General features: G+C 37.8%; 1 protein-coding gene across 2 annotated transcripts in view; it reads left to right on the forward strand.

Moving 5' to 3' along the window:
- Window positions 1–14,452, forward strand: part of ERO1B (endoplasmic reticulum oxidoreductase 1 beta) — a 64,475-nt gene that overhangs the window by 25,941 nt on the left and 24,082 nt on the right. The window contains exons 5-7 of one of the 2 annotated variants that reach the window (XM_061161423.1): window positions 582–644; window positions 1,109–1,191; window positions 12,138–12,211. In XM_061161423.1, the coding sequence (XP_061017406.1) occupies window positions 582–644; window positions 1,109–1,191; window positions 12,138–12,211 (220 nt within the window). The remainder of the gene's footprint in view (window positions 1–581; window positions 645–1,108; window positions 1,192–12,137; window positions 12,212–14,452) is intronic. The other variant, XM_061161424.1, reaches the window with a different exon arrangement.

Genomic DNA, 14,452 nt, shown 5'->3' on the forward strand with positions numbered 1-14,452 from the left:
TGTCAGTTTACCTAATCAGCAGGTGTTTTATCAGGCATGTGTTTTTGCTCTTCTTTTTCAACAAGATAATCATACCCTCTCTCTGCTTCCTAATGCATTTGCTCTCCATTTTGTTCTTATACTCTATCATTTGCAGTCTTTTGTGCTCACCTTTTTTTATGTATTTTTGTTTCAGATCTAAAATAAATAGTATAAAGATAATTGAAATCCCTTCTGAACTCTGTCCCAGTCCCATTATATAATATTTCCTCCCTCCTTAGAGCTAGTCACTTTGCTGAAGTTGTCGTGTATCCTTCTGTGATACTTTTTATGTTGTATTACACACGTATCTACAAGTAAGATATAGAGCTTTTACTTGAAATTTTTGAAACTTTAAAATAAATTTATATTTTGTGTTTCTTCAAGTTAAAAACATTCTTTACTTAATAGTTTTACTCAGTATTGACTTTTAACATTTTGTCTCTGCTGATATATGTTGATTTTGTTCATTTTAGTAGCTGTAAAATACTCAGTTGTATAGATATTTGTATAATTGTGTGACTAGCCATTCCTCTGTTGATAGACATTTCAATTGTTTTCAGGTTTTTGCTATTACAAACAATGACGCACTGGCATCTTTGTCTTTCGTCGAATTGTGCACATATGTAAGAGTTTCTTTAGGTCTATATTTAGAAGTAAGATTGCTGGGCCAAAGGGTATGCATATCTCAACATTATGAGAGAGTACCAAATAATTTTCTAGAGTGATTCTTGTTTTTAAATGTTGCTCTGGATATAGATGCAGCAGTAGGACTGCTGGCTCAAGGATTTATTCATATTTGCAGGTCTACATAAATGTTAAGTTACTTTCCCAAGAGGGTCTTCTCGGTTCACATCATCACCAACATACCAATGCAAACTGCTATATTTTTAATGTCTTTGCTTACTTATTAGGTGGAAATTTGTGACATATTTTCATTTGTATTTCTTCTGTATGTTAGGGATTTTGATGATAAGATGTATCTATATTTAGTATATATTATCATTGACAAATTGACTCTTCTGCCAATGGAAAATGAAATAAAGATAATAATAATCACTAAACTTACTTATTATGAACTTCCTTTCAGTACTCAAAAGTGGCAAATAATACCAAAGAATTAGAAGACTGTGAGCAAGCTAGTAAACTGGGAGCAATTAACAGCACATTAAGGTAAATTTATTTTAGTAGTGTTAAGAAAATATTCTCTTGTTTAATTTATTTGCATTAGAAATCTTTTATTTTTCTTGTGATTTTGATTAAATACTAGTTTCAACTAATTTTTAAAAGGAAGAAGTTACTCTTTATCCTACATTCCATGATAGCTTTCCTTCTTCTTGTCTAATTTGTTCTTAAATTTCTGTCATCAATAATGACTATATTGTCATCAATAATGACAATAATGACTATTAAAAAAGGCAGTTTATCAGCTAACAGGGTTTATGGGTCATTCTTTATGATTATTATAGGAAAAGAAACTTGAATATCTAAGTTTTTTTAAACAGCAATTCATTGCAGGAAGGGGAGGGTGAGATGATTTAAGAGAGTAGCACTGAAACATATGTATTACCATATATAAAATAGATAGACAGTGGGGATTTGCTATATTCCTAAAGCCAGTGCTCTCTGACAACCTGGAGGGGGTGGGATGGGGAGGGAGGTCTAGGAGGGAGGGACATACGTATACCTGTGACTGATTCATGTTGATGTGTGGCAGAAATCATCACAATATTATAATTATCCTCCAATTAAAAGTAAAAATGGTAATTCAATATATATGTTGCATTTTGACTATTAAAGGTTTCTATTAACGTAACTGTTATAATTCATAATTTTTTTTTCTGTTGACTTTTCTTTATTTGCTCTAAGTACAAACCTGCTTCTGAAGGCCAACATAAATAATTTGCAAGTGGTCTCAGATAATGCAGTATAAAATGACTGAGCAGTATTATAGAAATTATTTTTCTTGTTTAGATATGTAGTTGTGTACTATAAATGTTAAAGACTTAATAAAGTTAGCAGTTTTATGTATCTGATTTACTGATGAAAATTCTAATGTAGAAAAGTAGAAATGATGGTGTAATAAACACCCATATATCCACTACTCCAAATGAATAAGTGTTAATGTTGTCTACTATGTTTTTGAGAAGAATGTCAAAGACAAATTTGAAATTCCACATGTTTCTTTCTCAGTACCTGTTTTCTTCCCTTTTTTCTCAGAAGTAAATGAATTTGGTGTATATGTAGTCCATATTTTTGTTTTTAGTTTTTAATATAAACTATATGTAGATACATAGATGTAGTTTGTGTAGAAGATTTTATTTTTCCTTTATGTAAATTATGTGTTAAATAACATTCTGAAACTTTCTTTTTACACTGCACATTTTGCTTTCTAGATATATCCATGTTAAAACTCAGAGATTTGCCTCTTTCTCTTAGCTCATGAATGGTTTTCATCATATAAAGTGAAAGTGAAAGTCACTCAGTCATGTCTAACTCTTTGGGACCCCAGGGACTATCTACAGTCCATAGAATTCTCTAGGCCAGGATACTGGAGTGGGTAGCCTATCCCTTCTCCAGCGGATCTTCCTGACCTAGGAATCAAACTGGGGTCCCCTGCATTGCAGGTGGATTCTTTACCAACCGAGGGAAAGCTGTCAGGGAGGCCCAATGTTCATCAGTGGGCAATAGACAAGTAAAATATGGTATTCCCCTACTGATGAACATTTTTTACTTTTACAAATTGTTGCTATTACAAATTTTTTACTTTTACAAATTATGCCACTTTGAGCATCCTTGATAATTTTTTTTATATACACCAGAAGTGAAATTGTTGAATCTTAGGACTGCCCTCTTACAACTGCTCTTTTTTTTTTAAATGTTTATTGGCATATAGTTGCTTAGCTGTTCTTGATATTGCCTAATGGCTTTCTAAAATACTTATGTGGCTGTGTGTTGCCTCCAACACCAAGAACTTGTTTTGTTGTCCACATCTTTGACAAAAATTGATAATGTTTAACTGTGAAATAGTATCTCATTTCTCATTTTTTGTTTAATTTATATTTTGTTGATTACCAGTGAGTTTGGGCATTTTCCCCCTCTGTTTATTGGGCATTTGGGTTTCTTATTCATTCAACAAATGAATGCCAGGCACTATCCTAGGGATATAGCAGTGTACATGAGAAACAGATTCCTGCACATTTCAGCTTAAAACAAGTAAAGTCAATGAGAAGTAAGTCAAATGATGATGAGTGCCAGGGAGAAAATAATGCAGGGAAGACTGAGAGAGGGCTTGGAGTGAAGGTGCTTGCACTGTTTTAAATTGGTGGTCCAGTGGTTAAGAGTCTGCCTTCCAATACAGGGAGCCCACTTTTGATCCCTGGTCAGGGAACTAAGATCCCATATGCCTCGAGGTGCAGCAGTAGATAAATAAATAGTCCAAGAAGACCAGAGTGATAACAGACAAAGTGCTCTTGAAGGCATGAGTCATGATAATATGGCTGCAGGGGAGGGGGTGGTGGTGTTGGGGTTGGTGGGTGGGGGAGATGAGTACTCCAGGCATGCATAATGGTTAGTAAAAGGCCCTGAGGTTGGAGTGTTCCTTGACTTCTTGAGGAATCACATGGCCAGTGTGGCTAGAGTACAGTGAACAAGAACAAAATAGAAGAAGATAAGATCAAAAGGTGCTGGGGGAGGAGTGGCCAAGGGCAGGGTAGGGTGGAGATCTCATAGAGTCTTGAAGACACTTAACTATGAATATTGATTTCAAACTGAGTGGAATGAAAAATTACTGGAGGATTTTGAGAGAGTGGGTTTGGCGGAGCCAGGTTTTTGGAAGCCTGGTTGTATAGTTATAGTAGTATCCTGCTAAGACATGATGGTGGTTCAGTTTAGACTGGAGTGATAGCAGTAGAATCCCCAGGGAATTTGACTTTGGAGAGCAGTGGGATTTAATTCAGTTCAGTCATTTCAGGCGCTTAGTCCATGTCTGACTCTTTGCCACCCCACAGACTGCAGCACGAGACTCCCTGTCCATCACCAACTCCCGGAGTTTACTCAACCTCATGTCCATTGAGCCGGTCATGCCATCCAACCATCTCATCTTCTGTCATCCCCTTCTCCTCCCGCCTTTAATCTTTCCCAGCATCAGGGTCTCTTCAAAGGAATCAGTTCTTCGCATCAGGTGGCCAAAGTATTGGAGTTTCAGCTTCAATATCAGTCCTTCAATGAATATCCAGGACTGATTTCCTTTACAATGGACTGGTTGAATCTCCTTGCAGTCCAAGGGACTCTCCAAGAGTCTTCTCCAACACCACAGTTCAAAAACATTAATTCTTCAGCTCTCAGCTTTCTTTATAGTCCAACTCTCACATCCATACATGACTACTGGAAAAACCATAGCCTTGACTAGATGGACCTTTGTTGGCAAAATAGTATCTCTGCTTTTTAATATGCTGTCTATGTTGGTCACAACTTTCCTTCCAAGGAGCAAGAGTCGTTTAATTTCATGGCTGCAGTCACCATCTGCAGTGATTTTGGAGTCCCCAAAAATAAAGTCTGCCACTTTTTCTATTGTTTCCCCATCTATTTGCCATGAAGTGATGGGACCAGATGCCATGATCTTAGTTTTCTGAATGTTGAGCTTTAAGTCAACTTTTTCACTTTCCTCTTTCACTTTCCTCAAAAGGCTCTTTAGTTCTTTGCTTTCTACCATAAGGGTGGTGTCATCTGCATATCTGAGGTTATTGATATTTCTCCCAGGATTCTTGATTACAGCTTGTGCTTCATCCAGCCCAGCGTTTCTCATCATGTACTCTGCATATAAGTTAAATAAGCATGGTGACAATATACAGCCTTGACCTACTCCTTTTCCTATTTGAAACCAGTCTATTGTTCTATGTCCAATTCTAACTGTTGCTTCCTGACCTGCATACTGATTTCTCAGGAGGCAGGTCAGGTGGTCTGGTATTCCCATCTCTTTCAGAATTCTCCAGAGTTTGTTGTGATCCACACAGTCAAAGGCTTTGGCATAGTCAATAAAGCAGAAATAGATGTTTTTCTGGAACTCTCTTGCTTTTTCGATGATCCAGCGGATGTTGGCAATTTGATCTCTGGTTCCTCTGCCTTTCCTAAAACCAGCTTGAACATCTGGAAGTTCACGGTTCACGAACTGTTGAAGCCTGGCTTGGAGAATTTTGAGTATTCCTTTACTAGGTTGTGACATGAGTGCAATTGTGTGGTAGTCTGAGCATTCTTTGGCATTGCCTTTCTTTGGGATTGGAATGAAAACTGATGTTTTCCAGTCCTGTGACTCCTGCTGAGTTTTCCAAATTTGCTGGCATATTGAGTGTAGCAAAGGGATTTGATTACAGAACTTAATACAGGACTGGGGAAACAGACTCTTGGAGGGCACAAACAAAACCTTGTGTGCACCTGAACCCAGGAGAAAGGAGCAGTGGCTCCACCAGAGACTGACCCAGACTTGCCTATGAGTGTCCAGGAGTCTCTGGTGGAGGTGTGGGTTGGTGGTGGCCTGCTACAGGGTCAGGGGCACTGAGTGTGGCATTGCATTCCTGGGACCGCATGCATGGGACCTTTTGAAGGAGGTCACCAGTATCTTCATTACCTCCACCATAGTTTGGTCCCAGGTCAAACAAGAGGGAGGGAACACAGCCCCGCCCATCAACAGATAATTGGATTAAAGATTTACTGAGCATGACCCATCAGCAGAAAAAGACCCAGTTTACCCCATAGTCAGTCTCTCCCATCAGGAAGCTTCCATAAGCCTCTTATCCTTATCCATCAGAGGGCAGACAGAATAAAAACCACAAATCACAGAAAACTAATCAAACTGATCACATAGACCATAATCTGTCTAACTCAGTGAAACTATGAGCCATGATGTGTAGGGCTACCCAAGAGAGATGGGTCATCATGGAGAGGTCTCACAAAACGTGGTCCACTGGAGAAGGCAGCGGCAAACCACTTCAGTATTCTTGTCTTGAGAACCCCATGAACAGTATAAAAAGGCAAAAAGATATGACACTGAAAGATGAACTCCCCAGGTCGGTAGGTGCCCAGTATACTACTGGAGAAGAGTGGAGAAATAACACCAGGAAGAATGAAGGGAAGGAGCCAAAGCGAAAACAATGCCCAGTTGTGGATGTCACAGGTGATGGAAGTAAAGTCCGATGCTGTAAGGAACAGTACTGCATAGGAACCTGGAATGTTAGGTCCATGAATCAAGGTAAATTGAAAGTGGTCAAACAGGAGATGGCAAGAGTGAACATTGACATTTTAGGAATTAGTGAACTAAAATGGACTGGAATGGGTGGATTTAACTCAGATGATCATTATACCTACTTCTGTGGGCAAGAATCCCTTAGAAGAAATGGAGTAGCCATCATAGTCAACAAAAGAGTGCAGTACTTGGGTGCAGTCTCAAAAATGACAGAATGATCTCTGTTTGTTTCCAAGGCAAGCCATTCAATATCATAGTAATCCAAGTCTCAGCCTCAACCACTAATGCTGAAGAAGCTGAAGTTGAATGGTTCTATAAAGACTTACAAGACCTTCTAGAACTAACACCCAAAAAAGATGTCCTTTTCATTATAGGGGACTGGAGTGCAAAAGTAGGAAATCAAGAAATACCTGGAGTAACAGGCAAGTTTGACCTTGAAGTACAAAATGAAGCAGGGCAAATGCTAACAGAATTTTGCCAAGAGAATGCACTGGTTATAGCAAACACCCTCTTCCAACAACATAAGAGAAGAGTACACATGGACATCACCAGATGGTCAATACCGAAATCAGATTGATTATATTCTTCGCGGCCAAAGATGGAGTAGCTCTATATAGTCAGCAAAAATGAGACCAGGCGTTGACTGTGGCTCAGATCATGAACTTCTTATTGCCAAATTTAGACTGAAATTGAAGGAAGTAGGGAAAACCACTAGACCATTCAGGTATGACCTAAATCAGATCCCTTCCGATTATACAGTGGAAGAGACAAATAGATTCAAGGGATTAGATCTGATAGACAGAGTGCCTGAAGAACTATGGACAGAGGTTCATGACACTGTATTGGAAGCAGGGATCAAGACCATCCCCAAGAAAAAGAAATGCAAAAAGGCAAAATGGTTGTCTGAGGAGGCCTTACAAATAGCTGAGAAAAGAGAAGCAAAAGGCAAAGGAGGAAAGAAAAGGTGAGAGCATGTGAAAGCAGAGTTCCAAAGAATAGCATGAAGAGATAAGAAAGCCTTCCTCAATGATCAGTGCAAAGAGATAGAGGAAAGCAATAGAATGGGAAAGACTAGAGATCTCTTCAAGAAAATTGTGATACCAAGGGAACATTTCATGCAAAGATGGGCACAATAAAGGACAGAAATGGTATGGACCTAACAGAAGCAGAAGATATTAAGAAGAGGTGGCAAGAATACACAGAACAAGTATTCAAAAAAGATCTTAATGACCCAGATAACCACAGTGGTGTGATCACTCACCTAGAGCCAGACATCCTGGAATGTGAAGTCAAGTGGGCCTCAGGAAGCATCACTATGAACAAAGCTAGTGGAGGTGATGTAATTCTAGTTGACCTATTTCAAATCCTAAAAGATGATGCTGTTAAAGTGCTGCACTCAGTATGCCAGCAAATTTGGAAAACTCAGCAGTGGCCACAGGACTGGAAAAGGTCAGTTTTCATTCCAATTCCAAAGGAAAGGCGGCAGTGCCAAAGAACGTTCAAACTGCCGCACAATTGCACTCATCTCACACACTAGCAAAGTAATGCTCAAAATTCTCCAAGCGAAGCTTCAACAATACACGCACTGAGAACTTCCAGATGTTCAAGCTGGGTTTAGAAAAAGCAGAGGAACCAGAGATCAACTTGCCAACATCCGCTGGATCATCAAAAAAGCAAGAGAGTTCCAGAAAAATATATTTCAGCTTTATTGGCTACACCAAAGCCTTTGACTGTGTGGATCACAACAAACTCTGGAGAATTCTGAAAGAGATGGGAATACCAGACCACCTGACCTGCCTCCTGAGAAATCTGTTTGCAGGTCAGGAAGCAACAGTTAGAACTGGACATGGAACAACAGACTGGTTCCAAATAGGAAAAGGAGTACGTCAAGGTTGTACATTGTCACCCTGCTTATTTAACTTATATGCAGAGTATATCATGCAAAATGCCAGGCTGGATGAAGCCCAAGCTGGAATCTGATTGCCATGAGAAATATCAATAACCTCAGATATGCAGATGATACCACCCTTATGGCAGAAAGCGAAAAGAAGAGCCTCTTGATGAAAGTGAAAGAGGAGAGTGAAAAGTTGGCTTAAAGCTCAACATTCAGAAAGGATCATGGCATCTGGTCCCATCACTTCATGGCAAATAGATGGGGAAATAATGGAAACAGTGACAGACTTTATTTTTGGGTGCTCCAAAATCACTGTAGATAGTGATGGCAGCCATGAAATTAAAAGACGCTTGCTCCTTGGGAAAAAAGATATGACCAACCTAGGCAGCATATTAAAAAGCAGAGACATTACTTTGCCAACAAAGGTCCATCTAGTGAAAGCTATGGTTTTTCCAGTAGTATGTATAGATGTGAGAGTTGGACTATGGTAACTGCAGCCATGAAATTAAAAGACACTTGCTCCTTGGAGGAAATGCTATGACAAACCTAGACAGCATATTAAAAAGTAGGGACATTACTTCACCGATGAAAGTCTGTATACTCAAAGCTGTGGTTTTTCCAGTAGTCATGTATGGATGTGAGAGTTGGACTATAAAGAAAGCTGAGCACCGAAGAATTGATGCTTTTGAACTGTGGAGTTGGAGAAGACTCTTGAGAGTCCCTTGGACTGCAAAGAGATCCAACCAGTCCATCCTAAAGGAGATCAGTCCTGAATATTCATTGGAGGGACTGATGCTGAAGCTGAAACTCCAATACTCTAGCCACCTAATGTGAAGAACTGACTTATTGGAAAAGACCCTGATGCTGGGAAAGATTGAAGGTGGGAGGAGAAGGGGACAACAGAGGATGAAATGGTTGGATGGCATCACTGACTCTGTGGTCATGAGTTTGAGTAAGCTCTGGGAGTTGGTGACGGACAGGAACCCTGGCATGCTGCAGTCCATGGGGTTGCAAATAGTCTGACACGACTGAGCAAGTGAACTGACCTGATAGCAGTGGAAACATTGAGAGGTGGTCAGATTCAGAATAGATTTTGAAGGTAGAGCTGATAGTATTTGCTGAAGGATTGAATGTAGTATATGAAAACAGATAGGAGCTGTGAATAATTACAAGATTTGGAACTAAGAAAATGAAGCTGCCACTTGCTGCACTGGGGACATCTGCAAGGGAAGCAAGTTTGATGGGAAATTTTAGTTCGACCTTGTACTAGTTAAGTTTGAACTGCCTATGGAGATGTCAAGCAGGCAGATATACAAGTCTCAATTTCAGGGGAGAGGTCTGGACTGGAGAGAAAATGTGGGAGTCATTCAGTGACTATGTGATATTTAAAAACCATAAACCTGAGTGAGAGTACCAAGGAGAAATTATAAATAGAGAAGTGATCCAGGGACTGGGCCTTAAGTAATCATAAGATTTTTGAGGTAAATGACCTGTTCATATTCTTTGCTATTTTTCTCTTCTTTGGGGAAAGGGTACATTTCTAAGTTAATTTGTAGACACTCTTCATATAATCTGATAATATTTCTTTGTTGGTTATATGGGATGTTAGGGCTTGTCTTTTGATTTCACTTACAGATTTTTGTTGTTGAACCATAGTTATTAATTTTTTTAACTTTTAAGTTTAGCACACATATAATAAAGTATACAAGTCTAAGTATACAAGTCAATTTAATTTTACAGAGTGGACCAACTCCATTAGCACCATCCAGAACAAGATACTTGCACCCAGAGATCACCTTATGTGCTTTCGTAGCCATTATCACTTTCCAGAGTTAACCATGATTTTGAGTTATATTAGCAAAGATTAGTTTTGCCAATTTATATAAGTGGAATAATACAGTGTGTCTTCTTTTGTATCTGGCTTATTTTATGCAACATTATGTTGAATAATATGCTGGATGTTTTGGCCATTTCACAAAACATTTAGGTAGCTATTTGGTCGCACATTTGTATGCATTCCTGTGGAGAAGTATACCTACAGGAGAAATTGTTTAGTCACTGAGTCGTGTCCAATCCTTTTGTGACCCCATGGACTATAGCCTGCCAGGCTTCCCTGTCCATGGCATTTCCCAGGCAAGAATACTGGAGTAGATTGCCATTTCCTTCCACAGAGGAATCTTTGAACCTGCATTGCCTGCATTGGCAGGCAGATTTTTTTTTTTTTTTTTTTTTAACCACTGACCCACCAGGGAATTAAGAACTGCCCGGTGGTTTTCAAACCAAAATGACTGTACCAAAATATATTGCTGCTAGTAGTACTGTACAGGAATTCTTCATCCCATAACTTCTTTGACTACCAGTAGTGCTTTATAGAAGTGTAATTGACATACAATACACTATACCTATTCAAAGTGTACAATGTGATGTTTTGACAAGTGTACACTCACAAAAATCAGCACAAGCAAGATACTTATACCTACACTGCCCAAAGTCTTCTCATGCCCCTGTGTAATCCCTCCATCCCATCCCTTCCTGCCCATTTCCCACTTTAAAGATGACTACTTTAACTCACAGCAGCATCTTGGTAGGAAGCCCTAGGTTAAGCCCAAGAAATTCTTCTGTAAGTACTGTGGCATCGATCTTCAAGCTGACTTTTTAGAAAAGCTGGACTAGATGATCTCTAAATTTCCTTTCAACTCATTTTGAAACCAAACTGGGCCAGCTCTATTAGCATTAGATTAGCATTCCATATCTTTTCTGCTACCATGGCTTTAAGAAAGGGTTAGATGAAACAATTAGAAAACCTCATCAAATAAAGGTACTAAAAGTTCCTCTAAGTTAGTCATATTGCTAATAAGAAAATAGGCATTTATATCAAATTTGCTTTGTTCCTTGCTATTTTCAGGAGAAGACTTATCTGATTAAACATGACTATAGTTATCATTTTAGTTGTAACTGGAACTTAGGCATTTTTGTTTTATGGCATCATATATTTCAACTGAGTCACTTATGGTATAAATTTTTTTATTAACTTTTATTTAATTATATATTCCCATAGGAGAAAATTCCATGGTAAATTAAATTGGAGATTTTTATTGGTAAGGTGGTTGTAGTGCAGACAGCCTTATATACGTCATACAGTGGTTACGCTATGCAGCAGCTTCTCAAATGCAAAATAAATTATTGGCTATGACAGTACCACATTTAGGAATACCTGATCTATACTTAGTACATAATTTTTTTGTCTTGTTTTTTTTTCTTTTTGTGTAGTGAGTAAAGAAGGGTAATAATACTTCTCTTATATATGCTGCCACTGTGTATTTAAGATAGAGAAGATCTGAATATCTGTTAAAGGAAATATAGGCCAGGGTTTATTTTGAGTGTAGTTGTTCCTTTATCAGTTCTCCCAGACAGAAATCTTGTCGTAGATTTTGTTAAATGTGAGGTAATGTGTAAAATGAATAATACAGTGTGATAAAAGTGACATTGATGTTACTAAGGAGTGTTGGATGGAAGATCCTAGAAATGCATTTTTTTTTTTTAGTATTTTTGAATATAATATAAGTACAGAAGCAATTTAAATTAAAAGAATCTTGAAAGTTAATTTAATTCCTACTTAGGAAAAAATAATACATGTTTACTTCATTTCTAAGTCAACTGGAAAGACCAGCTTGAGTTTTGTGTTTAATTGAATCTTATATGTATTTGTAAATTAGTTTTCTGGTCTAAGTAATCATCATTGAACTAGGCCTAAAATAGTTTTAATATAGTTAAAAAGTAAAAATCACTCATGGAAATTAATATCTGTCTTTCATATCACTTGTTTTAATCATTGCTTCATGTGACCACTAACTGAATTTGTAATGCCATCTAATTAATGAAGAAGTGATCTCAGATTATCTATTTTTAATACACTAGAATACAGTGTCAAACTTCTCAACTCCAAATTTAATCCTTTTTCTCTTTTATTCCTCCTTCCCCTAGTAATCAAAGCAAAGAAGCTTTCATTGACTGGGCAAGATACGATGATTCACAGGATCACTTTTGTGAACTTGATGGTAATAAAATAAACTATTGTAATTACATTATTTTAACTTTAACCCTTTTAAGATACTTAAATCAGTGAAAATACAGTCAAAGTTATAGCTTTAATACACAGGATGTTGTATGTGGATCTTATTATAGTATTTATTAAGAACTGGTATTCCAGGCCTTGTACTAAGTGCCTTAAGTTCATCATTTCTTAGCTTTACAACTACACTGATAGGTGTGTATTATTTTATATCTGAGGAAACTGAGTCTCAAAAAGACTAAAAACTTGCCCAAGATCACACAGTAGCAAGAGCTGAGTCAGGATTCAATCCTAGATCTCATTCCCACACATATCTTCTTTCCATTGTGACACCCCCATCTCCTATGGACCTCTAATTCAAGCCACTTAGTTATAGGTCTGCGACCATATTATAGAAATGTTCACAATGAAATTAGTTGGAAGTCTCAACAAACTAACATAAAGACAGCTTCCAGTATTGGAGAGGACTCTAACTTGATCCCCACAGCCCTGTTTGGAATGGAATAAAGCCAGGTCGTCACGGTTCAATAGTAACTACCATTTCTTTCAGCAGAAGATAATTGACGTGTCTCCAGATCTTTTGTCTACAGGAGAATACTCCCAATAATTGTGTTGCATAGGTTTAGCACAATTCATTCGGCTTCTCTTTACCTTTTACCTTGGTATTGTTATATTTTTTGCAGTGGAAAAGGATTTGAGGTTCAAGCATGCATAATTAACAGGCAGCAGAAGTTCTTCTGAATTTTTAAAGCATCTAAAGTGGTCTGCTTTCTAAAAATTTTTAAAAGATTCATATGTAGAATTGTGCTGTTAATACAGTCTGTAATGGGATACTTACAGGGTACTTCTCCAATATTATAGTAAATTGAGGAGACACTGGGGGAGGGAGTGTTATTACCACAGTTTATATGGTTTCAGCAAGGAAATTGTTAAGAAATCTGAACAAAGTTTTTTTGGATATAGTAATAGTCAAATTCATAAAATATCCCTGTTGTGATATTTAGAATTGGCAAAGGTTTCATCAAAGCAAGTCACTATACCTGGGTAAGCACTCAATGGCTACCTACATAAAATCACCTTTAAAAAATTTTAGGATTACATAATTAAAGTAACTGGTAGTTTTTATAGTTTGTGTAGGTCTTAAACATGTGAAACCATGCTACTAGTTGGATTAGCACTTCTTCTGGGTAGTAATATTCATGTGTGTCCCAAAGATTTTTTCACCTACAATTAAAAAAAATACCATCAGAGTAGCTTTGGTGTCATTGTTATTTCAATAATCTAAATCATTAAAGCAAAAAATCTAAAGAATGTTCATCCCAGTGTATTGGAATATAGCCAAACACCCCTGTTATCTGCTGATTTGTTTTTGGCTTTGTTCTTATTTGAAAGGAAGATGATCCTTATAGATCAAATAGTAGGTTTTTAAATAATTCAGTGGTTTAAGGTAGGCTGCTCTCCCTACCCCTCTCTATTTATTTATTTTTTTGTTATTGTTTTTTATGCGTGAGTTGCTGCTTCCTTTGCCTCAGGTCTCTGCTCAGATGTCACTCCATTAGAGAACCTGCTGTCATAAAAGAGCAACCACTTTCCCTCTGTCTCTCTGCATTGCTGCCTGCTCTCAGAGCACTAAGAACTATGTGTGAGACATTAGTTAACTGTTTATTGTCTGTCTTTAGCTAGACTGTGAGCCACTTGAGGGCAAGGACTTTGTCTTTTTGTTCATAACTGTGTCCTTAGTGCCTAGAACACTGCCTGGCTATGGTTCATTTCCAGTAAATATCTGTTGATTGGAGTAGTTGGTTCATATGGTAGTATTAGTTACTCAATCATGTCCGACTCTTTGTGAACCCACACACTGTAGCTCACCAGGCTCCTCTGTCCATGGGATTCTCCAGGCAAGAATACTGGAGTGAATTGCCATTCCCTTCTCTAGAGGATGTTCCAAACCCAGGGATCAAACCCAGATCTCCTGCATTGCAGGCAGATTCTTTACCTTTTGAGCCACAGGGAAGTCCTAGTTGGTTCATAAATAGCCAAAATAATGTGATAGATTTTTACTTTTTTAGTTTTCCCCTTTCAACAGATTCATTGATACGTTAAAAATACCGCTTGAAACAGGTGTTTCTAAATCTGGCTGTATATCAAAATTACTTGGGTGCTTTATAAACTATAGTTTCTCCTTGACTGAGGAAATTATGTTTTAATAGTAAATCGCAGTTTGGGG

Source organism: Dama dama, chromosome 15 (assembly GCF_033118175.1).
Source record: "Dama dama isolate Ldn47 chromosome 15, ASM3311817v1, whole genome shotgun sequence".
Lineage (NCBI taxonomy): Eukaryota > Metazoa > Chordata > Mammalia > Artiodactyla > Cervidae > Dama > Dama dama.